The sequence below is a fragment of the Mus pahari genome, chromosome 8 (genome assembly GCF_900095145.1).
Source record: "Mus pahari chromosome 8, PAHARI_EIJ_v1.1, whole genome shotgun sequence".
Lineage (NCBI taxonomy): Eukaryota > Metazoa > Chordata > Mammalia > Rodentia > Muridae > Mus > Mus pahari.
This window is the reverse complement of record NC_034597.1, coordinates 56,524,202-56,536,915: the sequence shown is the minus strand read 5'-3', so window position 1 is coordinate 56,536,915 and position 12,714 is coordinate 56,524,202. Positions and strand designations below refer to the sequence as shown.

The window sequence follows — 12,714 nt, the reverse complement described above, 5'->3', positions numbered from 1 at the left end:
TGAAGTGACTAAACTGCCCCCAGGTGGTCCTGGCTGACAGGTGGTTCACACTGCTTTCACTTAGCCTCCTCTTTCCGCCAGGGGCAGCTTTCTGTAAGTGCCTTACCTGTGATCTGTGACCTGTGACCTGTGTTCTGTTACTACTATGGGGCCCCTGGCTCCTCAGCTATCTGGTCATGACTACAAAATGTTAAGAGTTTTTATCAGCTGTGGAAAAAGAAAAACAAGAATGTCAAGGGACGCTCTCTTGACTGATGTGCTCTAAGCTCCAGCATCACCAGTTCAACCTTTCCTAGTCATACTTAAAAATCAAACTTCCTTTTGGCTTTTTCAATTATTTTGGGCAGAGACTGTTGGCTTTTAGATCCTATTAACATAACCAGTCTCCAGAAAGAAATTAGATTACAATTTCAAAAAAGAGGTAAGTGCATCCTCTAAGCCTTCTGGCTTAAGTGTAGAGCCTCACCAATGTCAGTGTGAGATGTATCCAATTTTATTGAGGTATTATCCAGGAATGGTGATGGTTTATAAAAGGACATTTGTTCTGCGGGTGTGGTTCTGAGGCATTCAGTGACAACCCCAGGTGGCATCAGTCCAAAGAACTTTTAAGTTCTGTTGACTCATTTGGGCCTGTGGATATGGGACACGTGTAGATTGTGACTAATGGAAGTTAATATCTTATCTCTGTGCTCTCATTTACTTGTCAGCTTGGCTTGAATGGATTGAGTTCGAGGTCCTATAGCTTGATTGAAGCAGCTCTGGGATAAAAACTAGGATTTTAGTTCTTATAGAACCTAATGAATGACCTAATGGATGCAAATTACCTTTTCTATTTCCAAGAGGGACTGCAAGATCACTAGAGGCTATGGGAAGGAGAGAGTCCTCCTTTGTCCTAGCTACATCTGATTTATTTATTCATTCTTCATGTTCATTTCTTTGGTTTGATTGGAGGGGTTAGTGATTAACTCCTAAGCTATTAGACACTAAACATTGTTGGACCGGCTGGGAGTTCCCTGCCTAAAAGGGGAACAGACATGTCCATAAATAAGTGTGGATGCACACGGAGCTTGTCATACCAAGGGTTCTGAGAGCATATCACAGAAGAAGAGATGTCTTTGAGCCAAGTTAAGACTAGGTGGCATGGGTTTATTTCTGAGGTGGGGCTCTCCTTTCCCTCCACCCTGCTCCCCACGCACTCTCACTGTGAACGGTTCTGGCACCGTACGTTTCCTAGAGAGCATGAACTTCTTACATGGCTGTTACCTTGGTGGCCTGTGAGAAATGTGTAGTTCAGAGCATCCCTGCAGCCTTCCTAAGGCAGTCCTTTCTGTCATAAAGAGCAGTAGCCCTGGCAGGAAAACTGAGTCCAATTGCTGCCTCTGGTGGTAGACGTTGAAACAGCTCTTCTCTGCCTCAGAACCTAAGACTGAAATCCCAGAAGGGAAGGTGTCAACTGTGGTCCTGGAAGAAAGGCGCACGGTTAAGTGGTTGCCCACAGGATGGAGGGAGGATTATGTAGCAGACCTGGAAATGCTCAAATGAAGCAGCATCTTGTGTATGTGTATTAGCATATGAAAAAGAATAGTTATGTAGATATCTTTACATCTCTTCAACAAGGCAGCAGATTTACTAAGATACTGGACTACACATAGCAGCAACAAAGTCACCTTAGCTCACTAAGATCCAATACTCAGTTGTTTTTAATGTTCAGATTTGATAAGAATTTCCACTTCATTGCTTTTCAGATGGAAATACAATTCTGAAAGGAGACAGAATAGACTGACCCTTTTCTCTTGTTTTTCGAGACAGGGTTTCTCTGTGTAGCCCTGGCTGTCCTGGAATTTTCTCTGTAGACCAGACTGGCCTCAAACTCAAATATCCAACTGCCTCTGCCTCCCAAATGCTGGGATTAAAGGCGTGTGCTGCCAATGACTTTTTAAACTGTGAGTTATTTTCTCTTTCTCCACATTTCCCCAGAGGAAAGACATGTTTGAGGTGGAGTTAAGTTTTTGAGAGTAAGGTTTGCCTCTGTGTCCTGTACTTTGTTTTGATTTGCAAGGCGATGGATGGTGTCATGCTTGTGGCCGCCTCCACTGTGTGCCTGCCTCCATGCATCATGATGCTCTGTAACAGATGGGTCAGTTCGTAGCTCTTCCCTTCCTCAAGGCAGATTCCCACTGCTGCTGTTGCCAGCTCTCTTGTTTTCCCCAATGATGGAGCTGTCACTGTGCCCAGGCTCTCTGGCCTACGGCCACTGCTTCTGAGAAATACTTCTGTGATAGCACGCAGTTTGTGATACATGTTAGAGTCTGGATCCTAGGTTGTTTTCAGGTACTTTCCGAACTACACTCAGAGCTTACCACCTTCTGCCCTTCATGCATCTTAATATAATTTGCCTTTTTTCTTTTTTTCTTTTCATTTTAGAGAGTTCTCTGAAGTCCAGTAGCTGCTGTTAGAAGCAGATGAGTTGTGTTTATCATGTGACATCATGTACTTCCTGACCTCCATGAGAGCAGTATGGGAAGGTGCAAAGAAGAATGGTTACAGTTAGGTTAGAGATGAACAGACAGAAGGCTGAGAGTTTAAATAAACAAGCCCACCTTCAACTCCATTAGCTTTTTTTCACTGTGTCCCAGAACAAGGTGCCTGTTGAGCTTCAGTGTCTTTGTGTGGTAAATGAAATATAGGACACCTCTCTGTTGATAGTCAGTGACCCAGTGTCAGTCACAATGTCCTCCATCACTGAGTTCCTGCCACCTACATCACCAGAGCCCTGACAGATGATATGACCTTGGGCCAATAGTAAGGTCAACATCTCAGAGAACTTAAATCCAAGGTGATCCTCACTATCCTGTATCTTGACTTAGTGAGTGACCAAAAAACGCTCTCTCATTTTACACATTCTTAAAGCTAGGCATCTGGGTGCATAGAAGATGTTTCACCTGAATGCTCCCCTTACCTACCCCGCCCCTTGTTGTTGTATTTAAAATGGCTCTGTGATGCAGTGAGAAATAAGTAATGCAGATGGGTTTTGCTTATGTGAAATCGGTTGCTAGGATTGAGAAATAGCTTCTCACAGTTGAAATCACTGTTTTCAAGAAGATTATGGCTTCAGCCAGCTGTGTGAATGATAATGATAACGGGAATGAGATGGGGGTGCGCCAGTGCAGTCTTTGAAGTGTGGGTACCGTTGTTGCCGTCCTTTGGATGAAGATGCCAAGGCCAGAGAGGTTAATAGAATTACTTCCTGCCTGGTGAGGGAGTAGGAGAGCTGGGACTTGAATTTACACTATCTGGCTCCAGAGCCCACACACTTAGTTAACTGTCTCATCCTGGGAAAACTACGAGAAGGCAGGCTAGGAAGAAATGACCCCAGGTGTGTCACCCCAGGTGTGTCATTTTACTTCCGCTCTGCAGGTATTCTGAGAGAAGCTTCACAAAGTGTGTTGGAATTACCATTGAAACCAGACCTGACTATTGTATGAAGCGGCACCTAAGTGACATGTTGACTTATGGCTGCACAAGGCTGGAGATCGGAGTGCAGAGTGTTTATGAAGATGTGGCCAGAGATACCAACAGGTGAGATGCTGGCGGGGGGCCTCCTCTGTCCCCACTGGCTCTTCTTTCTTCCTTGATCCCAGTCTCAGAGAAAGATGTGTGATCTTAGCTGTTTAACTCTTCCGCTCATGTTCTCAGGCCAGCTGCCTGTGCCTTCATTTTCAGTATAGTCACCTGATAGTCCCTTCCACCTAGAAATGTGTCACTGAGTCAGGGAAGGTCAGTCTGTGAGGAAACTTGCCCCCTCGGCCGAAGAGCAAAGAAATGAGAATTTAATTAGCAGCAGACACTACTGATGCAGAGTGACCTAGGCCATTTCACATGGCCAGAATTGTAAAGGGGAGCTAAGGAAACACACTAGTCCATACTTAGAAGCAGCCTAGAGGAATGACAGGTTCAGGACTTTGTCCTTTAAGTAACAGGGATCTTTTTAAGCACAGGGAAAAATCTAATAGGTATTGTACCTACAAAAGAGTAATCTCCGAGCAAAGCAAACTCCAGTAGGAAAGTCTCACCCAAGGAGGCTGCTTGGAGAGTAGTAATCACAGGCTGTGCTAGGAGATCCCTGTGGGGATGTTCAGGGACACTTCCTGAAAAAAAAACAAAAAACAAAAAAAAACAAACAAAACAAAACCAGCAAGCTGAGGCTGAACGGAGACGCTGAGTTACTGGTGTGCACCGGAGGAAAGCTGTTTGAGGATGGGAACACATGACAGGCAGGTTGGATTACTTGGGGCCCTGGGAGTCAGCCACAAGATCCTGGGCTTCAGTCAAGAGGCAGGCTGGGAGCTAAGATAGGAGCATGCCTGCATATAATAAGAGCCCCTTTGTGCCAATAGGGGGTAAGGAGACAGCCTCCACCCACAGCTGTTGGAGCAGTTTAAGCAGGAAACCCTTGAGTCCTAGAAAGCAGTGAGTGTTGATTGCTAACTGCTGGGAAGCAAGGGCTGGAGAGAAAGGGAAGTGGGAGCCTTGGAGGGAAGAGAGGCTTCACTTCGTAGACACTAAATGTTACATATCTGTGGAACTAAAGGTTTGGTTTAGGGCAGGACTAGCCAGTAGACTGTTCCAGATCTGCACTGTCCATGTGACGGTACAGCTGAGGAAATGAGTATTTCTTTGTAACTTAATTTGTATAGCTGCATATGCATAGTTGTGACCATATCGTACAGTAACTTTGGAGTAGAATAATTGACTGCAGAATTCAGAAGAAAATCCAAGCCTCCACCAGAACATTAGATGTCACTGGTGAAAACTAATTAGAAAAGGAGTGGGGCCATGGGAATAAGGGGCGTCCAGGGGAAATATGCGGGAGCCCACGACTTCTGAGAGCTTCCTGTGCTACCTGGGAGCATCTTGGTGGTAGAAGGAATTGTCACAAGGTCGCAAGTTTTAGTTGCCCCAGTTGTTGTCAAGGCCTGTCTTCTACTCGGATGTGGAGGGACAGCGTATGTTACAAGGCCTGATCAGACCCTGTGCCAGCCATACCTTTCTCTGACGGACCCTTTGTCATACCAGTGACATCTGCTTTGTGTTGGAGTTTCTTCCCTCTCTCTACCTGTGTTTCATAGTTCTGAAAGAAGTGATACTCAAATCAGAGCTCCTTCATGATTTAGTGTTGTTGTTGTTGTTGCTGCTACTGTTGTTGTTGCTGCTGCTGTTGTTGCTGTTGCTATTGTTGCTGTTGTCCAGTTTAGCCCCAAACCTGCTAAGGACCCAAGAATGATCTTTAATTTTTAATCTTCCTGCCTCCACTTCCTAAGTACTTGGACTATAAGTAGATACCAGCATGCTTGGCTTCTGCATGGTCCTCGTTTAACAGGCTCTACAGTGATCAGCTGAGTTTACTGCTGGTGCTGAGCCCTGTCATCCGGGTACACAGTGCTCCTTGTTACTTCCAGGCCTTTGAGTGGGTACATAAGAGATTTCTGAGCACTGGCTTTGAAGCTGTGATTTTGCTCCAAGCCTCCCCAGAGCTGTGTGAAAGTGACTTCTGTTCCCAGCCAAGTAGCTCTTGCTCTTATAGATTGTTTTCCTCTTCCTCCTCCTCTTCCTCCTCCTCTTTACCCCATATGTTAGCTTGATTGTCCATTTATCTATCTGACAGATAATGCATTTTCTCTCTCAGGGGCCACACTGTGAAGGCAGCGTGTGAATCTTTCCACCTGGCCAAAGATTCTGGTTTCAAAGTGGTGACGCATATGATGCCTGACCTGCCGAACGTGGGACTGGAGAGAGACATAGAGCAGTTTATAGTAAGTGTGGTCTTGAGCCTGTAGACCCGGAGCACCTCCGAACACTTCCACACTTCACTGCTGTGCGTGTTCACTGTCGTGTTTTCCATTCTTAAAGCTATAAAAGCCTTGATCCAAAATACTCAAAACACAGTAAAGACTAGCCACCACCTCCCCATTGTTAGACAAAAACTATATTTTAATTCATTCTTTTCAGGCTTTCAAATGCCTAGGCTTGGGGCTGGAGAGGTAGCTTAGTGTTAGAGCACCAACTCCTCTTCCCAAGGACCTGGGTTCTATTACCAGCACCCACATGGTGGCTCATAACTGTCCATTACTCTAGTTCCAGGGGATCCACCACCTTCTGACCTTGCTGGGCACTAGGCACATATGTGGTGCACAGCCATACATGTAGGCAAACATTTATATACATACATATACAGTTTAAATTATGAGATGCTTAGTGTCTTAGTTAGGGTTTCCTTTGCTGTGAAAGAGACACCATGAACAAGACAACTCTTATAAAGGACAGCATTTAATTGGGTCTGGCTTATAGATTCAGAGGTTCAGTCCATTGTCTACATGGCAGGAAGCATGGCAGTGTCCAGGCAGGCATGGTGCTGGTGGAGCTAAGAGTTCTACATCTTATTTCAGAGGCAAACCAGGGAAGACTGACTCTTCCAGGCAGCTAGGAGAAGGGTCTCAAAGCCCACCCCTACAGTGACACACTTCCTCCATCAAGGCCATACCTCCTAATAGTGACACTCCCTGGGCTAAGCATATTCAAACCACCACACTTAGGATTTGAGGAACTGAGGCTGTTTTTGCACATGTAATACATGTACACTCACATTCACATGTGGATGACATAGGCTTTTCTTGATGTAGCTTTTTAACTTAATATTGTAACAAGTATTTATAGTATAACAAGAAAACATTTCCACATGGTGGCAGGTGGCATAGATAAGGCACAAGACCCATCAATTCTGATGCTGGCTTTTCCTATCCTCAACCTTTGTGACCGAAATCCTATAGTCAGTGTCCCCAGAGAAAGGCCGGCACAGGGAGTAAAGATGAGTTCCTCCATGTACAGACTTGGGTCCGCTGTCCATTTTTACTCCGTGTCTTTTCTCCTCGGCCTGGTTCCTGGGCCTTTGGTATGTGAGCTTTGTGAGACTGGTGTGATGGTCTAGCCTTCGTCAGCCTCTTAATCTGCAGCTTTCTTCCCTTTCAAAGCTGGGTGCCAGTCTTCATCTGTTCTCTGTTTCCATCGTCGTTGCCATCCCAGCCCACCCCCTGCCTCTCCTTTCTCGTTCTTCTTCTAAGTTTATACTGCTTTGAAAATGTCCCTTTTTGCCTCCTGAATTCAGAAGAAAAGGAGAGAAACCCATGTTTTAGTTCTCCATGTTAAATCATGGGTCCAGGACCAATTCAGTCTAGTTTCATCCTTACAAAAGGAGTGTATCACCCCCTGTGTCTCCTGCAGCCAGAACTTTTCTGACGTCATGTGCTCAGTGTAGATTCAGACTAGGCAGAGGAGGGCTTGCCTACATGCTCTTTGTGGGTGTCTAGAATATGTGTTAAAGACCTAATAACTCTATAAATGGTATAATGGAAATCATACAATTACAAAAGAATGTCTTTCAGACCACATGGTGCAACAAGAATACAGCATTCAAGAAGGTGACAGTCAATGAAATCTAAAACCTACAGTTACATTTGTTTGAAAAGCAAGTTAAACAATGGAAAGTTTGTGAGGATAATGTAGTCAGAGATTTTAGCATGATTTAAAATTTCCTTAGCTAGAGCTCTGCTGGCTGGCTAGATCCTGATGGGGGAGCAGGGGTGGGAAGGACAGCACTTTGTGAGCCCACTTCTGTCCAGTATAGTGGTACACAATCAAGATTAGAGTCGGCACCATGCAGAGTCCTGGAAAGGACCAAGCCTGGTGTCTCTGCTGCCTTCCAGCAGCCATTGGGAGTGTAAGATAGAAGAGGTCTGTGCCCGAATAGATGAGTGAGGTGAATCCCTCAGTGTCCAGATAGCAAATGGGAGCCCATGTCAGAAGTGGTGCCAGTTGGCCCGAGGATGATGGTGACATCCCGAGATCAGCAAGCTTTCCCTGTAAAGGGCCCTACTGTAAACATTGTAGGGATTTGTTTGGTTGTTGTCTCTTTGTTTACATTATAAGTTTCACATTATAATCTCCAACCCAAATATTCCCCAGGCGATGAAAACACAGCTCAATTAATATGAAAACATGCTGTGCGCCTAGATTGGGCAGATCTACTGCTACACTACCATCTTCCACATCNNTGAGACCCCTTACAACTTGCAGTTTCTCCAGGCCATGCGCTTCTGCTTTGCTTTTCTTCATCCTCCTCCTCTGCATCCTCTTTCTCCCATTTTCTCCTTCTTCTCTCTCCCCCCACTTTCCGCCCCACCTTCCCTTTATCTGCTCAACCATCAGCTCTCCTTTATTTTACAAAGTAAGTTGGAAATTCACCTGAATGCTGACACTTTCCTTGTTCACCTCTAGAATTAACATCAAATATAATTAGCCTCAGGGGTATCCCCAACAGATGGGACTTATTTAAATGGCTTTTCCCCCACAGTTTTTCAAAAATTTAAACAATCATGTCTGTTATTAAAGATGTTGCAGTCTGGAAGGAAGTAGAGTATCGTTTCTAAAGAGTAATGCTCAGTGTGAGACTGGCAGCCGCAGACGGAGCTGTACAGGAGAGCTGTGTAGCACAGGACAGGCTGGGGCTACTGAATAGTGACATCTTATCCCCTTGTACACTTCTTGACAGAAGGGGCGGACAGCTCCAGGCCTGCTGCAGGTGGAGAGAAGCTGGCATAGGAGTCCCCTGTAGGGACAGAACCAATGGAATGGTAATTTTTGGTTCTCTGTCTGTAGGAATTTTTTGAGAACCCTGCTTTTCGTCCTGATGGTTTGAAGCTCTATCCTACCCTGGTTATCCGTGGAACTGGTCTGTATGAGCTGTGGAAATCAGGAAGATACAGGAGCTATTCTCCCAGTGACCTGATTGAGCTGGTGGCTCGGATCCTAGCCCTTGTGCCCCCGTGGACTCGTGTGTACCGAGTGCAGAGGTATGTGTGACCTTTCAGTCCCCCAGATGCCTCTCTAAAGGGATAGTCTGGTTCGATGGCAAACATTTTGAACTCTGTTTTTAAATTAAAAGTAGAATATCAGGAATGCCATATGTAGGAAATAGACACTAAGGACCGTGTGCTCAGGCCTCTTTGCCAGTATCTTTTATTTATTCATTGTCCATTTATCCATGAGCCAGGAAAGTAAGAACAACTTGAAGGGTCCCATGGACAAAATCTAGGACAATTTGAGCATCAAAATAAACAAACATACTGAGCGGGTGGGGAGATAGATGGTCAGTCAGTACAGTGCAAGCATGAGGGCCTGACTGTGAGCCCTACAGCCCAGTATAGTCATGTGTGCTTGTCATCCCAGCACTGGGGAGAGAAACAGGCAAGCCCCTGGGACTCAGTGACCCGATAACCTAGCCTACTTGGTGAGTGCCAGACCAGTGAGAGGCACTGTCCTCAAAAAGGTGGACACCACAAAGGAGAACCACACCAGAGGTTGTTTTCTGCCCTTCATGTGCATGCACACACATGCATACACACATATGCACATACACTACAGACAGGCATGTATGTGTGTGTATGTATGTATAAATGTATGTATGCTAACAAATTCTAACCAAGTGAATAAAGCAGGAGTCCTTCAGTCCATGTTGCTACTCTTGAGTAGGTCAGTAATTTGTGTGCTCCAGATGCATGACATCGGCCATCTTCATTTCACGCAGGGTCTGTATTTGTAAATTTACCTACTAGAAAATCCTGTAACTTGCCGGGCGTAGTGGCGCACGCCTTTAATCCCAGCACTTGGGAGGCAGAGGCAGGCGGATTTCTGAGTTCGAGGCCAGCCTGGTCTACAGAGTGAGTTCCAGGACAGCCGGGACTACACAGAAAAACCCTGTCTTGAAAAACCAAACCAAACCAAAACAAAACAAAATAGAAACTCCTGTAACTCAATCTATCCTCATAGCACATTTTCCATCAATCATTCTCGGAATGGTGAACAGTTTGGGGCGCTCATGCACATGCTCTTAGCTGAGGTCAAACAGTGCCTCTCCACCTCTTTCCAGTCCTCATGCTGTAAACAAGTGTTCTCTTTGCACTCTACTTAATGCTGCATTTTTCTGATTTTTGTGAGCTGGTTAGGAATTGGCTCTTTAAAATGACCTCCAGACACAGTGCTTAAGTGCTGTCTATTGCTCCTAAGTGCTGGAAGGCTGTGAAGTGGTTTATGGAGGGAGTAGCGTGTGGTGGGAAGCCTTTATTGTGAAGACCCAAGAGAGAACTCTTGGCTGTGAGTTCAGGGTGAATCAATCAATTAGATTTATTAAACAAGGTGTCTTAAAACAGAATTGCAGAGTACACAGTTCTTACTTATTGATAGGTGACAAAAAAATCTGTCCAAGAGTGGTTCCTGGGAACCTAACCTTGTGGGTTCTGGCTCAGTGCTTCATTGTCAGTTGTGATCTGAAAGATTATCATTACCTACTGACTGCTTACCTACCAAAGAACTAGAACTGACCAGATGTGGTTGAAGCTTTCCCCACAAAATGCTTATTACAACGTAGAAGAGAGTCACATGGTGCAGAAGAAGCCTGGCCTGAGCTGGAGTGAACATTGTCAGAAGCCAGTGAAGTGAGTTGTGGCTGCCTGCTGGGACTGCCTGACACTACAGGCTTACCTCTGTGACTTCTATCCAACATCTGTAACTAAGTTTAATCATGAGCCAACATTAGGCAACCCCAAGTAGATGCACATTCTAGAATGTGACAGCTGAACAGAAGATTGGGACAAGGTCCTTTTGCTTGAAGGACTTTGTTAAGACACTGGTGCAACTCAATTGGGCTCAAAGAACAACATCAGAGTGTTTTGGGTGGCAGTTCTGTGGTCGTGATAAAGTCTGGCCATTTGGGTGCTCAGAGTGTCCTGAGTCCTGCCTCATCTTACTCACTTTTACCTTCCATCGGTCAAGAACCATAGTTACCTGGACTGTTTTTCTGTGGCTTAGAGATTGTTTCTCAAAATGTGAATGAGTACACCAGGAAAGAAGAAAGCTACAAGAACATTAGAGAGGCAAGAGGCCATGTATGTCTGACTTGGACCACCCCACCACCGAAGAGGCCAGTCCCACCCCAGGAACCATGGTCTTCTAATGCAAAGGAGCTCAGGAGTCAGAAGCCTCTGCTTTTATCCCCTTAGACAGTGAGGCGGAGGCAGCAGAGGCAAGCTTCATGTCAGGGGCCCAGGAAATAGTGTTGTGGGCCATTATCCTGCCTACACCAGTAAAACAATAAGGACTTGAGAGGTGACAGCAACCCCCATCTGAGGGGGAGGGACCATGGAGTGTGCAGGCTGCGGGCTTTGAAGGCAGTCCTCTGCTTCCCAAAGACGGGGGATGGCAAGGTTTTCAGAAGCCATGGCGGAGTCATGATGCCCTGGTGAGTCCAAGGACAGCTGTGTGAAGAGAGAAGAAGGGTTCAAGCAGTAGATGCCTGGTTTCACCTCAGTACCATTGTGGGCTCAGGTTTCCGTGCTTTGAGGCTGACAACTTGCATGACTTTGAAGATAATCTTTTGATAAGTTTAGTTCAAAGACTGTTTTCTATAATGCTTTCCAATTTTCCTTTTAAAATTATTTTTTATGTTGAAGGTTTTAAAATGTAGCTATAATAATTATACAGGATTTTATTAATAGAGGTTTGAGATTGTATAGCTTACTATGGTTTGGGTAAATATGGGGTAAATATTGAATCTCTTCAAGATATTTTTGTTTTATGTTTTTAGTTGGATATTACTGAAATGTTAGTGTGACTATATGCATTGAAATTTGTATTGTTTATATTTTGCTACTTGCTTTTAGTGTGTGTGTGTGGGGGGGATCTACACAAATATACCTCTGTATGAATATGTGGAGGTCAAAGGACAGCTTTCAGGAGTGAGTTCTCTTTCCAGGAATCCTACCCAAGTCATCAGGCACTCTACCCACTGAGCTGTGGTCTCACCATCCTACTGTTTGGTTTCTGCCCGTTTTTATTTCCAGATCTTCTTTGTGCATTTGGCTTTCAATGTCTCTGAGTCTTACGTTCATGGCTTCAGCCAGCCCCAGATAAAAACTTGCCAGGTGGGGGCTCCACTGAGCACACACTTTGCTCCTTGCTGTTACTCTGTGACCACAGTGTACAGCAGTGACTCCCCACATTTGCCTTGCACCAAGGATGATGGGCCATCTGAAGATGATTTAAAGCATTTGTATATGGCATTATCTTCATGGGAACAAGCATTTTATGGTACCTGCAGGTAATTCTGGAACTAGCCTCTCACAGATACTGAGGGCTGCTATATACTGCATTTAAAAATGTCCCAAACTTAATATAGACCATTTGTCCTCAATAATCACTGGAGATTTAGCCTCCACTTGTACAATACTGAGGTAGTGTGTAAGATTGTATGTGTTGGTTTGTTTATACGGTGTGGTTTTTGCTGCAAAGTCAATACTTCATACATTGCTCTGCAACCATGTAATGATATGCTTTAGCCACAGCAAGGTATATTTTAACTTTCAAGATATATAATCCCTTCATATCTAGCCACACAGTACTCTGTCCACATGAAAGCAATAATGTTTTAGAATTTACTTAAAGTCTCCTTAGCGTGTTTGTTAACAAGGACTATTTACAAAATGTCCTTGTTTGGTGGGAATTCATCTTTACAGAACTGTTAAATATGGCAGTGTTTATATGAAATAAGCCAGATACAGAGAGCCAGATGCCACACTTTGTCATTAGTATGTGGACTCTAAGCAG

General features: G+C 44.8%; 1 protein-coding gene across 1 annotated transcript in view; it reads left to right on the top strand.

The window, feature by feature from the left end:
• Elp3 (elongator acetyltransferase complex subunit 3) overlaps positions 1-12,714 on the top strand; it is a 64,559-nt gene that overhangs the window by 25,766 nt on the left and 26,079 nt on the right. Inside the window, exons 8-10 of the mRNA XM_021202996.1 lie at positions 3,418-3,579; positions 5,687-5,813; positions 8,713-8,906. Coding sequence (XP_021058655.1) covers positions 3,418-3,579; positions 5,687-5,813; positions 8,713-8,906 — 483 coding nt within the window. The remainder of the gene's footprint in view (positions 1-3,417; positions 3,580-5,686; positions 5,814-8,712; positions 8,907-12,714) is intronic.